The sequence below is a fragment of the Octopus bimaculoides genome, chromosome 10 (assembly GCF_046866305.1).
Source record: "Octopus bimaculoides isolate indiv1 chromosome 10, ASM4686630v1, whole genome shotgun sequence".
Lineage (NCBI taxonomy): Eukaryota > Metazoa > Mollusca > Cephalopoda > Octopoda > Octopodidae > Octopus > Octopus bimaculoides.
The window spans coordinates 4,404,194-4,423,023 of NC_142937.1; the positions used below are offsets into that span (position 1 = coordinate 4,404,194).

Below are 18,830 nucleotides of genomic sequence, written 5' to 3' on the forward strand. Positions count from 1 at the left end.
CAAATAATTTCCAAACCACTAGGAGACATACAGAGATGATGCTCAATTCTATTTTCTATGTTTTAAGTAGATGAGTGTTAAATCTACGAATATAGTGAGACAGAGAGAATATGCTGAATTGATCTCAAGAAGTTTGCTTTCTAACCACATGGTTCTGAGTTCAGTCCCATTGCATGGTACTTGAGGCAAGTGCCTTCTACTATATCCACGAGCTAACCGAAGCCTTATGAGTGGATTTGATAGAGAGAAACAGAAAGAAATTCGTCATATATATATATATATTTATATGTATATATATATATACATGCACACACATGAGTAAGTACATAAATGCAAAACAAGGTGGAAAAAATACTTGAATACTAATGGTAGACTAATATACATTTTTATTAAAGCTGCAAAAATATCACAAAAAAAAAACTGTGATTCAGTTTCACATTCCTGTTCATTGGACAGTTGTGATCACATGATTCCAGTTTTAATCACAACTATTTGATGAACAAGGATGTGAATCTCTGAATCAGTATTTTGTGATGGTTTTGCAGCTTTAATAAAAAAGTATATCACCATCATCTTCATCATCATCATCGTTTAACGTCCGCTTTCCATGCTAGCATGGGTTGGACGATTTGAATGAGGACTGGTGAACCAGATGGCTACACCAGGCTCCAATCTGATTTGGCAGAGTTTCTACAGCTGGATGCCCTTCCTAACGCCAACCACTTCGAGAGTGTAGTGGGTGCTTTTACGTGCCACCGGCATGATGAAGGCCAGTCAGGCAGTACTGGCAATGGCCACGCTCGAAATGGTGTATTTTACGTGCCACCTGCACAGGAGCCAGTCCAGTGGCACTGGCAATGACCTCGCTCGAATGTCTTTTCACGTGCCGCCGGCACAAGTGCCAGGAAGGCGACACTGGTAGGCGATAACAATGATGATATGTGTGTGTGTGTGCCTATGTTTGTTCCTCAGCCACTGCTTGACAGCTGGTGTTAATGTGTTTACATTCTCGTAACTTTGTGCTTTAGCAAAAGAGACCAATAGAATAAGAACCAGGCAGAAAGTAAGTACTGTGGTTGATTCGTTCAACTAAAGTTCTTTGAGGCAGTACCGCAGCATCAATAAGTAAAGAATAAAAGATAAAAGATATTTCACAATCAACATGCCTTGGGCAACTAGAAATAACAGCCACATTTCATTAGGCTACACCACTCCATCTTAAACAAGCAAGGCCTAAGCAAAATCAAGGGAATTCCTACATACAGCTCAACCTACTGCTACAAAAGATGAGATGGTCTGACCTGAGGATAGACAAGGATTTCAGAGTTATCAGAACATATACCCCCCCCCCCCCACATGTGTAACATATTATAAGTAAGACCTATAAAGGCCCTTACAAGACCCCACCCGATCATTTTGAAGCATGTGATAAAAAAGATTTGAAAAATCCCTGTCAAAATAGATAAAATCCAACTTATGTGGAATTATTTTCCAAAACTCCACTTGGATTTATGCTATGATATAATCTATGCTTGCATCAATAAAATGAAACTGAATCAGCTGTAATGAATTTTAAACCCCAATTATGTTCTTCTCATATATATATATATATATATATATATATATATATATATATATATATATATATATATATTATATCTGCATTCCATGCTAGCATGGGTTGAATGGGTCATCGTAGTTCAAGTCAGCTTTACTTGGAGTTATCATTTTCCTAGATGGGTCAGAAGATCGTGTCACACTCCTACATTCCCCGCCCCTTCTTTTTTTTACTTCTATAACTGGATTCCCTTCTAAACTCTAGTAACTTTACAGCGTGTATACGGGCATATATATGTAGATGTGTGTGTGTGTATGTGTGCATCTTTTATTGATGAACGTTAGCAAAAGATGGAAGGTGGTGAACTGGCAGAATCATTAGCATGTCAGGCAAAATGCTTAGCAGCATTTCATGTCTTTAATGTTCTGAATTCATATTCTGTCAAGGTCAACTTTACCTTTCATCCTTTTTGAGAGTTGATAAAATAAATACCAGTTGAGCACTGGGGTTGATGTAACCAACTTATTCCTGCTCCCGAAATTTCTGGCCTTGTGCCAAAATTTGAAACCAATATTAGAGAAAGATGTAAACATTAACAAGGTAACAAATAATGCAGCTCTTTTCAATGAAATCCCTGGTGGTATTTATTCTTCCCAGGTTGCAGGTACTTCCCTGAGGCTGACATTATCAGAAATACAGTGAAGCTGTAACAATGCGATATCAAATAAATATAAGTTATTATTTTATCCTAAAGTAGAAATAGTAACAGCTTTTTCATCACACATCCTTTGGTGACTCTTAATCCCATGTATCTCCTCTTGCACTGTTTTACAAAATAAAGTAAACAGAACAAGAGGAGACACATGGGATAAAGCGTCACTGAAGGGGTCACAAGACATGTGATGAAAGAGCTTTGATAAAGAAAAAAATATAATAATGATAAAGCTGAAGAAATAGTAAAAATTATCTCTTAATTATGTAGACTCAAACTACGTAAGTAAAACTGTTTGTGTTTAGTAACAGAGTATCTTGGTTAAGGTCTGAACTTTTATTTCATCAATTTTTAATCATTTATCGCCAACATCTAATGTCCAAAATAAATATTACAGGAAAAAAATAATCAACTCAGAAATTTAGTTCACATTTGTAAACTTACCTGATGAGGAATATTCCTCAAGGAATCAGTTCATGTTTACATCAAGGCTGACAGAATCTTTAATTTAAACATTTCAAAAGTTTAAGAACAAACATGCAATTCATTTATTTATTTTTTCATTGAATTCTCTCTTGTTTTTGACAACAGACGAAAACACACATATCTAAACAAAAACAGCAAAACATAAAGAAAATAATGTAAAAACAAAAAATATCAACTAAACTAAACAATAACATGCAACTAAGTGAAAACATTTTATATAAACATTCACAAGAAAACACAAAAAAAACATAATAGGAAAAGCAAAACATTAATGATATACTACCGAAGTCTTTAATATATACTTTCATTTAGGAAGTGCAGTGAGAAATTGTAAAGTAATACGTTCTTTAAAAAAAAATCATTTTATTTTATTTTTTTAATATCACCAATATCTGTTGCCTTACAATACAAACATCAAAATATGTTATGTATTGTAATGTATAGTACAATACAAACATATTTTCATCTGTAGTTTCTTTATATTGCCTCGTGTAATGAAATGAATATTCCTTTTTAGTTTTTCTTTTTTTTTTTCTCATACATACATAATTTAGTGTGTAAATTTCCTACAAGAAAGTATTCCATTATAGGGTGTAGAAAGGAATGAAACTTATTCAACCTATAATTCCGTGGCATTCCAGGAAAAAAAAAAAGTTCTAAGACTTATAAGGATTACACACACACACACACACATCTGTATATATATATATATATATATATATATATATATATATATATATATATATATATATCATAAGGCTTTTGAAACAGTAAATTTATCACAACCCTCTCACTATATCAACAACTTTATGTCAGTTTATAGTTGTAATGTTGTATAAGGTTGGATGATCTGTGGAATCACATTTCTGTGAAATCTGTATCATTGTTCTCAATCAATCTGAGCTACAGCTACTTTATAAAGAGCTTTGTTTGCCATATCTCAACGCTACCACCACTAGTTACTCGATACTTGGCCAAAATACTGCCTTCCTTTCATCTCTCCTTTTCTTCAACAGTTTCCTTTTTCTTCACTTTGTTGGCAATTATTTGATCCCTTAGAGAAAACACCGCTTTGATTTTAAATTCACATCTCTTTCATGTCTTTTTATTTTACTCTCTTTGCCTTTCTTTTTTTTTTAGTTGTGCTTTCCTTTTACTTTTCTTTTTCTTTAATGCTGTGGTGCATTATTATCCTATTCTAGTAACAGTGCTAATCTTCTTACACTCTCTTATTCATTGCCCCAACACTGGAAAATGTGTGGCTTTTTCAGCTGCAGAAAAGATGTATATCTAAATTCTTGGCTATCTGACAGCCCTCCCCAACCCCACCACTACGTCTCTGCACCCCCCCATCTCTGTCAAGGGTAGAGAAGACTTTGAGATTGGCAAGACAACTCCTCCTCCAGTATTTAGTGGATCTTCATTGGTTAATAATGCCTACTTTAAGACAGTCCCCTGGTTCTGTTTCAATAAGTAAAGTAATGGCTGTAGATCCACAATAGTTCACTCTGCTAATTAACCAGTTTAGTTACTCATTCTGAGGGAAATTCTATTTTGATGTACTGCTTCTCATTTATCTCTCTCATGATTAGTGTCACTAACTGCCAGAGTGTACTCATAGAATGGTCTCTTTCACATCACTTCTTTTTTCCTCAGTCAATCAGGTCTGTCCAGGATGTCATCTTTGTGGGATTTCACCCCAGCATATGTTTTTCTTGCAACTGTTACAAATTCATGAGAAGTAATAACAACATCTTGGGCACAATAAAAAGGACCTTGTCACAAAATTGTAAATAAGTTCTGAAACACTTTTGGTGCATAATTCCATATACAATCTCCCTAAGTTTGAAACTTGTACCCTTTCCCCAAAACAAGGGATTTAAGAATGCCAATTTAAATACAATCTAATATATACACACTCACACGCTCATATGCACGCACACACAGACTGATAGATAAGTAGATAGATATGCTAGGCTTCTTCCAGTTTCTGTCTACCAAATCCACATACAAAGCTTTGACAGGCCCAGGACTATAGTAGATGACACTTGCTCAAGGTGTCATGCAGTGGGAACAAACCCAGAACAATGTATATGCATATATGTGTATGTGTGTGTGTGCATGTGCATATATGCATGTGTATGTGCATATATGTATGTGTCTAGCAGGAATATTTAGTAGTCTAAAATCCTGAGGAATTGAAACTGGATTGCTAAGTTTCAGCTATTGGGATGTCAGTGGTCAACTGGCTAGTTTGATCTCTGGCAGAAATTACTCTGTACTAACACAAATGCAATTCATTCAAATATCAATCATGTCATCATAAAAACTGACCACTAAGACAACTGGTAAACAGGATCTTATCAGCAAGATACTTTTTTTTTTGCATCACTTTTTCTTGAACAGATATAACATATAGATAGAATTTTTACCAATAGCAGTTAGCAGATTCTACTATCATGCTGTTAGACACACCCTCTTGTCTCTCTGTCTCATCAATGAACTGTTATTGCTGCGTAAATACCTGTACTGTCACTCATAGCATAAAGTATAAAGTTCTAAACAGTAAATAGTTTTGCTTTAAAATCTAAATGAAATTTGGGTTCCTTCTATTGGCATCGACTTAACCAAATCACATTAGTGACACTCATTCAGAAATTTCAGAAATGATTTTATTGTTACATATGTATTTGTGTGTGTGTGTGTGTGTGTGTGTGTGCACATATGTAGAAAAAGTTTACTTTGTGCTAGTGCTAATTTCCGTGTGATCTACATGAGCAAATTTACTTTGCTGGGTGATCTATGCATTTATTTTAATTATTATATGGTTTTCTTATTATTAAAATAATAAAAATTTTGAAAAAAATACACTTACAATGCTAAGTATGTACAAACTAATTAAAACAGTTACCTAAAGTAATCTCCCTTGTAGATCACACACCAAAGTAGCACCAATAAATTTTACTGTTTTTCCATTAGATTAACCTATTAGCTATTAGCTAATGCCATTACCAAGTGATGTCATTTCCTGCTGCTCTGGATTCAATGAGTCTGCAGTGTGGCATACATATCATCCTTTATTTCCACTCCATATCATCTTTTCTGTAATATTTAATACATCCCCATTTCATTTTCTCCCATGTTCTTCTTTTATCATCTTTTCTGCTACACTTACCCTCTTCTATCAATATCTAGGGCTCCTTAAAGGTGCCAAGCTGGCAGAAACGTTAGCTCACTGGGCAAAACGCTTAGTGGTATTTTGTCCATCTTTACATTCTGAGTTCAAATCTCACTTGAAATTCACTTTGCCTTCCGTCCTTTCAGAGTTGATAAAGTAAGTACCAGTTGAGTACTTGGGTTGATGTAATTGACTTACCCTCTCCCTTGAAATTGCTGGCCTTGTGCCAAGATTCGAAACTGGTATCTGGGGCTTCTGGATGTAGGACTAGTTATCTACTCCAAATAAGTTCCTCTTCAAAGCTCTGTTATATGGCACTTTACTACCATACAGCAACTGTTATCTATTTTCATATTTAATTCAGTTCCTTTTTATTTATTTTCTCCTCACAACAGCTCAGCTTACATCAAATCCTTTACTCTCTATGCCATCACATAATTTTAGTTATGCAGTGGCATAGTTATAAAGACTAACCCTAACCCTAACCCTAACCCTAATCCCCTTCGGTCATGAATGACCATAGGATTGCACCTAGAAAGTTACCCTCTTAGGCACAAGTCTGCGAAAAGTTGTTTGTGGAAGACCAGAAGTCGCCCATGCATACGAGTCGCCCTTCTTCATGCCACCAATGCTGGCCGAAGGAAAGGCAAAGCATAGTTATAATTATATACTATTAACCCTTTACGATTCAGATTACCTTGTTGAATGTTATATTCATTTATTCATATTGTTTTGAATTTATTATGGCTTGCCTTGTAGTTTTGAGATTTTTATAACGACATTGTAGGGTAGGCATGAGAGTCCAGGTTTGGCTGGTTTTGAACATAAAACAGGTTGAATATTTGGGCCAGATATGGTCAGTTTAAAATGCTGAAGGGTTAATGAGTTAGTTAATAGAATAAGCCTCTTTAGCAATACTGAAGATTATTTAAGAAGTTAATAATATGCAGAGTGATTACCAAAGCCCTTCCATCACTAAAAATATTATTTTATTTCTTCACTACTGGTTCTAGCCAGTGCTGGGACACAGTAATGTTACAGACAATACATGACAAAAGTTTTAAAAATTTCAAAACATTATTCATTTGGGTGAAAATTTATAAATGAAAACATAATTTTGCTAACAGAAACTATTTGTCCCTTCCAAGACAATTATATATATATATATATATATATATACACACACACATATATGTGTGTGTGTATGTATGTATTTATGTATAAAGGAAATGAAAAAAGAATTAACGTGTTGGCATACTTGTGAAATTTAGAATGTATTTGGAATTTTGTTGACATAAAAAATTTAAATATAGTGAATAAAACAATTAGTGAAAAGAAACAGAATGTTTTCTTTTATTAATCTACAAACATCATCTGAAAATGTTACATTCTAAAATTTCAAATAAAGATACAATTATAATGCATGACATGAATTTCATTACATTGTGTTATATTTCTAAGACAACGGATGATTCTGTTGTTCTTAACATGAATAATGGTAATCAATTTCAATAGAATTATCATATCTCATTTAAAATTATTTCTAATAACAAATCACGAAATATAGTAAAAAAAAAAAAAACAAGCAAAAAAAAAAAAAAAAAAAGCAACTCGCCTTTTGCCAAAATAAAAATTAAACCAATATCTATTATTTCTGTTGATAAAGTTGGTTTATGTATTTCGGAATAGACTGTGGTTATAAAGCAGTTATTCTTTGTTGGATTTATTTCTTTTAGTGCAACCTTATGACAATTTTAGTTGCTGATGTTAAGCCCTAGGGCAACTTGATTGAGCAGTCATATGAGCAAAAATATTCCAGCCATGACCATAGAGTCTCTTTCCCAAGATAGTGTCTGTCTGTCTGTCTAAGTACATGTGTGTGTGTGGTTAAGAAGCTCATTTTGTAAGAACATGGTTTTTGGGTTCAGTCCCACTGTACAGTACCTTGGGCAAATGTCCTCTGCTATAATGCCAAGCTAGTGGAGGCGCAATGACCCAGTGGTTAGGGCAGCGGACTCGCAGTCATAGGATCGCGGTTTCGATTCCCAGACCGGGCGTAGTGAGTGTTTATTGAGCGAAAACACCTAAAGCTCCACAAAGGCTCCAGCAGGGGATGGTGGCGAACCCTGCTGTACTCTTTCACCACAACTTTCTCTCACTCTTACTTCCTGTTTCTGTTGTGCCTGTAATTCAAAGGGTCAGCCTTGTCACACTGTGTCACGCTGAATATCCCCGAGAACTACGTTAAGGGTACACGTGTCTGTGGAGTGCTCAGCCACTTGCACATTAATTTAACGAGCAGGCTGTTCCGTTGATCGGATCAACTGGAACCCTCGACATCATAAGCGATGGAGTGCCAACAACATAATGCCAGGCTAATCAATGCTTTGTGTGGATTGGTAGATGGAAACTGTATGGAAGCCAGTCATATGTATATATATATGTATATATATATATTATCCTTATATGTGTGTGTCTGTATTTGAGTTTGTGCCAGCGCTATCACTTGACAACCAGTGTTGGTTTGTTTACATCCCTGTAACTTAGCTGCTCAGTAAAAGATTCATTTATTGCATTGCGTATATGCTATAAATAAAACAAAGTATAAGAGGTTGTTTACGAGATATTTAGTTACACCATCTGACTAAATGTCATATAACTGATCTCTCATGTTTCATTTTATCATGCACACACATACACTCACACACACACACACACACATATAAAATATATATCATCATCATCATCATTTAATATCTGTTCTTCCATATGCTGGCATGGGTTGGACAGTTTGACAGGAGCTGACAAGCAGGAGAGCTGCATTAGGCTTCAACTGTCTGTTTTGGCATGATTTTTATGGCTGGATTCCCTTCTTAATGCCAGGCATGGCTGTATGGTTAGAAGTTTGCTTCCCAACCACATGGTTTCAGGTTCAGTTCCACTGTGTGGTATCTTGGGTATGTGCCTTATTGTCTGAAATCTATGCTACATCAGCAATGACAAACAGCCAGTCAAGTACTGGAGTTAATGTAAATTGACTGATAGTGACATAGATTACAACTGAGAATTCTAAATGAATATTCCCAATATTGCTTGCACTTTAAGGGCAGATGAGGTTGTTAACATTGCTTCTCTGTGAGGAGCAATGGCCCTAGGTATTATTAACCATAAAGGAAATAATGATTGAATGATGTCATACTAGTCCTATAATTAGCAGGTTATATGGTGCATCCATCCTCATTCGTCAACAGAAGAAAACGTTAACAATAATCTGTTGAAAATACAAATAGTTACTAATATAAAATTTTATGCTAAACTGAAATATAATTAAATTCTTCTATTCTAATTGTACTGGTAATTAGTTTTAAGCAGTAATAAAGATGAGATACAACTTAAAATTTCATAATGGCTTTTACAGATTTTGATGAATACTTAAATATTTTGATGTTAGATAAAATATTTCTACTCTGGTTAAACAAAGTCTGCTGTTTATTTTAAAAAGGTTTTTTGTTTGTGAATATCACAAGCAGTGTTAATCAGCCAGACAAATTTTCTTTTGTTATGATTTAAAAGAAAATCTACATTCACATATTTGAGCAAATATCTTGACATATTTGGCTGTATGTTTATGAAAATAACTGATAACATTCTTAATTTAAACAATAATAGACACTGTAATCACCAATTTGAGACATAAAAATAACACCGGGTCCACATTTCTCTCTTTTGGCAGGTGTCTGTGTTGTCAATTACACTAAAGATGCTTGTAATTTTATCTTCTAAAATTAAGTACTAGTTTCTTCTTGCTATTTTGAATACTAATTTATCTCAAGACTCTCTAGAGATAACATTCTATAGTTAGAATATAAGAAAAAAATTTACTGTACATAATTAGAGAAAAAGGAAAAACAGGTACTTCTATAGAGGAGTCACCTAGCAAACAGTAGATACATTGGTTGGAATCCTCTCAATTCACCTTTTGTGACTTAACTGTTATAAATTGATATTTAAAATGTTTGTTGTATCGGTTATGTTTCTACTGAAGGATTCTAGATCAAAGATAATTTAAATGTTATAAAATTTCAATGTTTTAACTACAGTAGGTCAAGATTTGTTTTTTGTCATGTAAGACACATGACAGGCAAATCATTACCTGTGCAGCATGCCAGTCTATTGAGGAAAGTTATCCTTGAAGATCTAACTAGGTAAACTGAGGTAAGTAGAATTAACAATCATATCCATAGACACAAAGCAATATTAAGTAGTGCAATTTGAACTCAGACTATAACCTTTTGGTCAACACCTTAACCACTTGATCAGTTTGATTTAACTGTTTAGCATTCAGCTTTCTTTGTCAAATGTATTGCTTGTTTATTCACACTCTTTTGAATTAATCATGCATTATCTCATAGCTTCAAGGTTTAAATGGTGTGTTTGTATATTTTTAGAATGACATTGTAGGGTAAGTGTGAAAAGTTGGATCTGGTCAGTTTTAACATAAAACAAGTAGAATATTTGGGCCAGATATTACTGGATTAAATGCTAAATGGTTAAATATTAATCAACATAGCTTAATACTTCAGCTGCAAACCTGAATAATAAATTTCAAATTCTAACAAACAAAATTATGATTTCTCAAAGTGAAATAGTCAAGTGTATGTATAGTATGAAATTCAACAACTAGTGAGCGTGTTTATTGTTGTAGTAGGACAGTACACACAATTTACGTAGCCATTGAGAATAAATACCAAATCATCTGGGAATATTATCTGTGATAGATTAGTCATAAATTCAGGAATATTTAATGCCACAAAACTCAGAACTGCAAAGTTTTAGTGATGATATTCATATTAAAATTTCTCACAATAGCACTTCAAATGATATCAAGGAAATAAACTGATGCCTTTGATATTCTGTATAATTTGACAACATTGATAGAGGATAATCAAATAAAGAGAGAGACGGGGTGGGGAAACACTTAATACTCATAAACATGCATTTGTTTTTTAGAATCCAATGAAACAAACATTTAAAATGATTTATCACATAAATTGATTTTTACCTTGGTTCTGTGTTACATGATACATAGTCTTTTTTAGTTTCTTTGACTTAGGTATTCTGGGACTAATTCTACAGGGGCTAAGGTGACCTGGAAGAGGAGAAAATTATAAACATTCACAATTAAGAATACAGATTTCTTTACATGGATGCAAGACAGCAAATTTGAAGTGGATTTTGATATTAAGTCGCTTCATGAATAGGGTTAAAACTATATTGAAATTGTTAGTTTTTGGGTAGACTTCAAGTCAGCTTCAACTATGCAGGCCTATGATCAAAGGCTTTCAAACTGTGACTATACCACCTTTTATGCAGACACAATATATCTAAAGACTACATTATCCAATGTTTCTTTCCTTTTTAAGATGATAGGAGAGAGAGAGAGAGAGAGAGAGAGAGAGAGAGAGAGAGAGAGATTTGGCTGTTGTTTCTACCCTGAGGTTCAGCCTTCTGCTGGCTTGTAAGTGTTTGGCTTATGAGCGGAATTAATATAAATGAAGACTGAAACAATAAAATACTGTATTTGTCAACATTTGTTTTTCACTTATAAAACAAGTATAGTTGAGTCACATTTGAAGTTGAAAAGTAAAAGTTACAGTTTGACAGAGATGGGAGAAATTCTGATTAAAACAGATTCATATCAGGAATTTGAGGATCATCATCATCATTTAGTGTCTGTGGTCCATGCTGGCATGGGTTGGACAGTTTGATCAGGGCTGGCAAAGTGGAAGGCTGCACCAAACTCTAGTCTGATTTGGCATGGTTTCTAGGCTGGATGCCCTTCTTAATACCAACCATTCCAAGAGTGCAATGGGTGCTTTTATGTGCCACCAGCATGGGTGCCATTTGTATGACATCGGTATCTGCCATGACTGTGATTTTATTTGGCTTGATGGGTCTTCTCAAGTGCGACATAATGCCAAAGATCTCGGTCATTGCCTCTGTGAGGCCCAGCACTTGAAAGGAGCTTTTCACATGCTACCAGCATCAGCCCCTTTGCCTCCGTGAGGTGCAATGCTCAAAAGGTGCTTTTTATGTGCCACTGGCATGGGTGCCAGTTACATGACACCAGCATCAGCCATCACTACAGTTTCACTTGGTCTTGGTCACTTGTCATTGCTTCTGTGAGGCCCAAAGTCAGAAAGCTGTTCCACAGGAATTCCCAGTTGATCTCTATGTCACAAGTCTGTAGCTCCTCCTCCCACTCATCAAATTTTTCAATGAGGATGTCCCTAAATCTCTGACCATAAGAAGGGTCCTTAAGCTTTCAAATTCTTCTTTTCCAGATTGGTTTGCTTTTTGGCATCTTTCTGGTTTGGAATCTAAAGCCACCAATGACTAGTCTATGCTGATGGGGTACATTCTTCAACATAGAGAGTTTTTTTTTTTATTCCAGAGCAACCATGCATCCCACTGTCTGGTGAGAATGTAATCGATCTGGCCAGCACAATCACCTGATTGGTAGGTTATCAAGTGGCTAGCTGGCTTCTTGAAGTTGGTGTTGCAAATCAAAGGGTTATTTGCATCACAGAACTCCAGTAGCCTTGTTCCCTCTTTGTTTTGAGAACCAATCCCTTGTACATCATGAAAGATACCAGGCTGCCATCTGACATGCCCATTGAAATCCCCAGTCACGAAGATGAGATCATTGTCACTTGCCTATGAGGTAGTCTGCAGAAGAATATCATAAAAGTGGTCCTTCTGTTCACTTGGTAGGTCCACTTGTGGGACATAGGCAATAAAGCTTTATCTCTCTTCCTTATTCTTAGATAAAAAGCAAGAATCTGAAATGTCAAATTCTTTATTCCTTATAACAATTAAACTTTACAAGCTCCTTTAGGAAGCCTCTCCTATGTCTGATAAAGGTTTTGATCTGGCTAAAAGTGGTATGCTTGTACAAGGTGGTGAGCTGGCAGAATCATTAACATACCAGATAAAATACTTAGCAGCATTTCACTCATCTTCACATTCTGAGTTCAAATTCTGCTGGGATCATCTTTGCCTTTCCTCCTTTCAGTGTCAATAAAATAAGTAACAGTCAAGTACTGGGGTTGATGAATTTGACGAGACCCCTCTCCACAAATTTCAGGCTTTATTCTTATAGCAGAAAGGAGTCTTATTCTTAATATTGTTTATATATTTGCTATTCACATGTACAATTGCAAACTCAATTTTTATCACCTTCAATATTAGAGGATATAGAAGGCGGTTAGCTGGCAGAATCATGAGCACACCAGGCTAGATGTTTAGCAGCATCTTGTCTATCTTTACATTCTGAGTTCAAATATCATTGGGGTTGACTTCACCTTTCATCTTTAAGGGGTTGATAAAATAAGTACCAGTCATGTACTGACGTTGATGTAATCAATTTACTCCTTCCCTCAAACTTACTGGTCTTGTGCCAAAATTTGAAACCAATACCAGAGAATATATATTGTATGACTTGGACTCAATACATTATTGGTTTATATATGTTCGCAATGGGTTAGTAGTGTTAGTGAGAAATTGATTAATGAAATGATGGCCATTCTCTCTTATAATGGTACTAGATCACACACAGTGTAGGGGTACAGCTATTTGTATCATCTCCAGTAGCATTCGACCCTAGATAACATGAACAACAAATCATATACAGAATAGCATTTATCCTAATGGTATTCCTTTCTTGCCATGTCACAGCTCATTTGAAATTAGAAATATAAAGTAATGAAAATAATATCTTGAAGTATTTAGTATGGTTTTCTTTTTAAGCCAACTCTTTTATTCCTATAATTCAAATGTGATAGAAATGAATACGAGATAAATTTCTTGTGTTTAGAGTTTATTTATCTTATACATCATATACATGATTCAGAATAACTGGTGGATTATTGCTATTTTGAATGGATGGAGAAAGAGCAAAAACCAAGCAATAATAGATAGTGACTCTTTAAAAAAAAAAAGAAAACAATTTCAATAAATTAATTTTATTTCCTTCGAGAAAAATCTAAAAACCTAATCCATGTTTGTAGACAAGGGGTCAACTAGTCACCTTATAGGACATCATCAGCATATTATACAGTCTAATTTGATCAGTTGATAATTGATTTTATGAATAAAAGGAAAGAATGATGAGTACTTTTGGCCAGTATTATTTGCATAAATAGAAAATAAAATGAACTGAGATGCAATAAACTAAGTGGGCCAGTGGTATCATCATCATTATTGTTTAACGTCCACTTTCCATGCTAGCATGGGTTGGACGATTTGACTGAGGACTGACAAGCCAAAGGGTTGATATACTGAATGATGAATGCAAACAACTCTCAATTAATTGATAGTTTCCTCTTAGTAGGAAGAACAAACACATAAACAATAATTGTTGTGGATTTTCAAAGAATGAGTTTAGAAGGAAATCTGATCTTTGTTTACAAACAAGGAAGCAATTGCAAACATGTTTCCATATTATTAATCCTTTTCACCATGCAATCTGTTCAAGTATTCTTTGATATATTTTTACACAAAGGAAAAAGATTTGTAATGATTTTTGGAACAAGTTTCAAGTCAAGCAGTTTAGCTACAGACACTATGAAGTACTGGCGATAGAATAAAACCTGCCGACATCAGAGCTGGTTGTCTGGTATTATATCAACTTGGTCACTTGCTCCCCAAAACTTTCAACCATCTAGATCAAATGTGTCCAACTCTAATTTTCCAATTTATCTAATTAAATTTCATTAAACTATTCATATGCAAATACCCTGATTATGATATTTCAATACATCAAGCTGACAATGCATTTCAATTCAGCACCAAAAGTTTTTCCTTTTTTACTCCATACATTCTTATCTTTTCAAACAATGATTGCATTATATTTAATTTTGAGATATTTACAATACTATACTTCATTTTTCTACTGAAAAAAAAACAAAAGTATTTGAACAAATGAAAACAATACATTATACCAGGTAGATGTTAGAAAAAGAAATGAACAAAACATTGTACAATTGGTTTTAGCTTTTCAATGAATTTAATTAATTTGTTTCTTAATTAGTCAATAAGGGAGAAAAAAAAATACTATAAAAATTAACTGACCTGTGCTATTTTTATGACAAGAAGAATCCAAGTACCGAGGATCAGACAGAAGAGGTCTTCCCAGAATTTCTTTCCTACAATACACAATTGATTGACCAATTTCAAATGAAGCACAAAGAATAAAAAAAAGAAAAAAGAAAAATTTCTCTGATATCTGGTCATAATAAGAACCATTATGTTGTTCTCATTGTTTTCCCCTTTAGTATGATTTTTCTTTAATGCTGCAGCCATTACATTTTGTTACACACACACAGACGGATGTATATATATATATATGTTCAAAATTCTTCCCATCACCCAACTTTTGAAAAAATAAATACCAGTTCTTTTGTTGTTTCTATGTAAGCTTAACTGAAACAAAATTATTTTAATACAATTTTGAATGCAAGCAACAGATTGAAATATAAGAAAAGAAAATGACAAAAACCAAGTAATTTTCATTGTTCACTTGTTCATTTGTTGCTGTTTTTTTTTTTTCCTATTTCTGGAGTCGGTGAAGAGTTTTCGATTTCAGTGATAATTATACTGTTGTTTTTGTATTTAAAATAGATATATTATTTTGTCAGGATATATTTTGTTTTCAAAATAATATGTTTTCCTTTGGAAAAAAAAGAAAAAAAAGGACAAACAAAATAAAACAAATATCCTGTTGTATTACAATGAGAAATTATGAAATCAGAATTTTGAAAAACTTTAACAATGAAAATTAAATAAATAGGATATTAAATTTGTTTTGAAAATTCACTATTAACTTCAAAATTCTTTTTAGACTGAACATTTGTTAATTTGGCAAAGATATTTTATAGTTTTAAGAGTGTGATTACATGTTTATGTACGTGTGTGTATGTATATATATATATATGTATACACACACACATAAACACAAAAAGTTCCCAGACTAGTTCTGTAGCATGCCAACAGATGGTAGCACATGGTTGCATGTACAGCGAGAGCTAGCAGTAACCTTTATGAGGCAGTGTGCCGAGTGACATTGCTGTTTTTACTTCACAAGTTGTGAAATTTGTGTTTTTATGATCATGTGTATGCTGTAGTCTGCGATTTTGTCATGGACAAGAAGTTGGAACAAAGAGTCAACATGAAATTTTGCATTCAACTTGGGAAATCTGCTATTGAGCAGGCTTCAACAAGCTTACAGTGACAAGCAATGAGTCATACACAATGTTTTGAGTGGCACAAGTGCTTCAAAAGCAGAAGAACACCCGTGGGTGTGATCTGGAAAACCTGCCACAAGCATCACCCCCAGAAATGTGGAGAAAATTCATCAGCTTGAGCATGAGGATTGTTGGAGGAATGACCCATCCTTCGTGTAGAGGATCATCACTGGTGAAGAGAGTTGGGTCTATGAGTATGACCCTGAGATGAAGCAGTAGTCATTGCAATGGAAGAGCCCTTCATCTCCATGACCGGAGAAAGCACAACAGGACTATAACTCAATCAAGGGCATGCTCATCGTTTTTTGCAACATCCACAGTATTGTGTATTGAGAATTTGTCCCCCAGGGCCAGATCAACAATTGTGAGTTCTACTGTGACGTTTCAAAGCATTTGAAAGAAGTCATTTAGCAAAAGTGGCCGGATCAGTGGAGTGCAAAGAACTGGATTCTTCACGACCACAATGCACCCTGTCACAGAGCTCTCCTCACTTGTGAGTTTCTCACCAAAATCAGCATAGAGTCACTTTTGCACACACACACACACACACACACACATTGGCATCTATGTGTGTGTGCAGTGCATATGCATACAGATATATTCAAATATTCTTTAAATGTGTGGATGTATGTGTATAAACACAGATATACTGGATCCTAATCCACCAAGGGAAGGTATGTCAGAAGAAAGTAATTCAACAACGCAGGTTGATGAACCGTAAGACGTGTGGCCAGAACCTCCTGGAAAATAACCATAGCGAGGGACATTCCACAGTTGAATTAGAACAGTCACAAACAGTGAAAGAAGACATGCACCCAACACCAGAGCTGAAGACACCTCCGAAAGGAGGGGCCCCGCCACGTCAAAACGGTAGAGGAGTAGGGGCCGAAACCGGACGTGGTTCCTCCTGATGATGTCTTCAGCTAACTGGATCCTATAAAGGAGCTGTTGTGGTAGCAGACCACGAAACATGGTTGAAATTCCTCCTATGCTATGATTTAAGCCTGTCCTATTCTACCAGTTTTTTGTTTAAACTGACCAGATCCATCCTCTTACATCTACCCTGCAATATCATTCTAAAAATAAACTAGCACATCATTAAAATCTGAAAGCTATGAGATAATGCATGATTAATTCAAAATAATGTGAATAAATAAGCATTGCATTTGATAGAGTAACCTGAATGTTAAAGGGTTAATTTTGCTTACGTAAGTTGTATCAATCTACATATACAATATTTGAAAATTAAAAATCATTATGAACTTTTTGACAAGTCTCATACTAACTGCATAAGCTTGCTTGAATTTGCTGATGGGATCATTCAAATGATTGTTGTAGAATTTGGCAGCAGGAGTATTTTATCTGTGAACCAATATATAAAATCAAATGCTTATCTTATTTACAAATATTTAGCTAATGCATTCTTGATGACAGAATCTAGCAGGACAGCTTCCATCAAGTCAAGTTTCTTTATTTAATTAAAAGATTACTTGATGGATTATCAGAAGTTGGTGTTATGACATGAGGTGCTACCCACAATACTGTATGCCACTAAACTGCAGTTGAAATCCACTGTGAATATTCTATTTACTTTTCCAGGCAATTGGACTTAACATACCTCCACCTTAATACCATTACCTGATTCTTCTGAATTTGAGGACCCTGAACAGTGTTCATACTGTGATAAGCATTTAGAAAAATCTTTCTGTCAGTTCATTGACCACATTTTCTCTGTAGTTGTTCAGACTAGGCACTGGCTCTATCACTTATACTATTTTAAGAAAGCCTTGGAAAGTCATAGGTCCCCTCCTCTAAATAATTTACAGAAATTTGAAAAAATATCAAAACAATCAACATTGTTTCAGTTCAGTTGGCTCTTGGTAATAAGTACTGGAAATTACTAAATATCTTGGATTGTCCAGGTATTGGAGAATCTGGATTTTAGTTTTGATTTTAAGTTAGCAGTCTATTTTACATTTGACTCCTCATGTATGTTGGACTCCCCACTAAGTGGATATCTCCAGCCATAAAATGTTACCATATACATCATCATCATTTAGCATCCATTGTCCATGGGTTGGATGGTGTAACCAAAGCTGGGGAGCTGCACCAGACTCCATTCTGATTTGGCATGGTTTCTACAGCTGGATGCCCTTCCTGGCACCAGCCACTTTACAGAGTGTGCTGGTTGCTTTTATGTATAGCACCACATGAGTACTTTTATGTGATGTTGCATGGGTGCTTTTATGCACCACTTCATGGGCACTTTTACATGGCACCACATGGGTGCTTTTACATGGCACTGCATAGGTGCTTTTACATGTCGCCTCATGGGCACTTTTAAATGGCACCACATGGACACTTTTATGTGGCACTGCCATGAGTGCTTTACAGGATCACCTCTGCTGCAGGGTATGGGTCTTCTTGAATATGGCAAGGCAACAGTTATTTCGGTTCTTTGACATCTTGTCTGAGGTCATTATTCAGTACTTTATGTGTGTGTGTGTCTGTGTGTGTATGCATGCGTGCATGTGTGTGATTTCCCATCTAGTAATAGACACCACTTCCCATTCACTTGACCCCTTCAAATCA

The 18,830-nt window shown here is 34.9% G+C and overlaps 1 protein-coding gene across 50 annotated transcripts in view; it reads right to left on the reverse strand.

Annotated features, from left to right (window-relative positions):
* The window catches only part of LOC106869047 (MAGUK p55 subfamily member 7), an 850,742-nt gene that overhangs the window by 22,915 nt on the left and 808,997 nt on the right, over window positions 1-18,830 (reverse strand). For all 50 annotated transcript variants that reach the window (XM_089358333.1, XM_089358318.1, XM_089358312.1 and 47 more), the window contains 2 exons: window positions 15,067-15,140; window positions 10,997-11,083 (listed from right to left, as the gene is read on the reverse strand). In XM_089358333.1, the coding sequence (XP_089214459.1) occupies window positions 10,997-11,083; window positions 15,067-15,140 (161 nt within the window). The remainder of the gene's footprint in view (window positions 1-10,996; window positions 11,084-15,066; window positions 15,141-18,830) is intronic.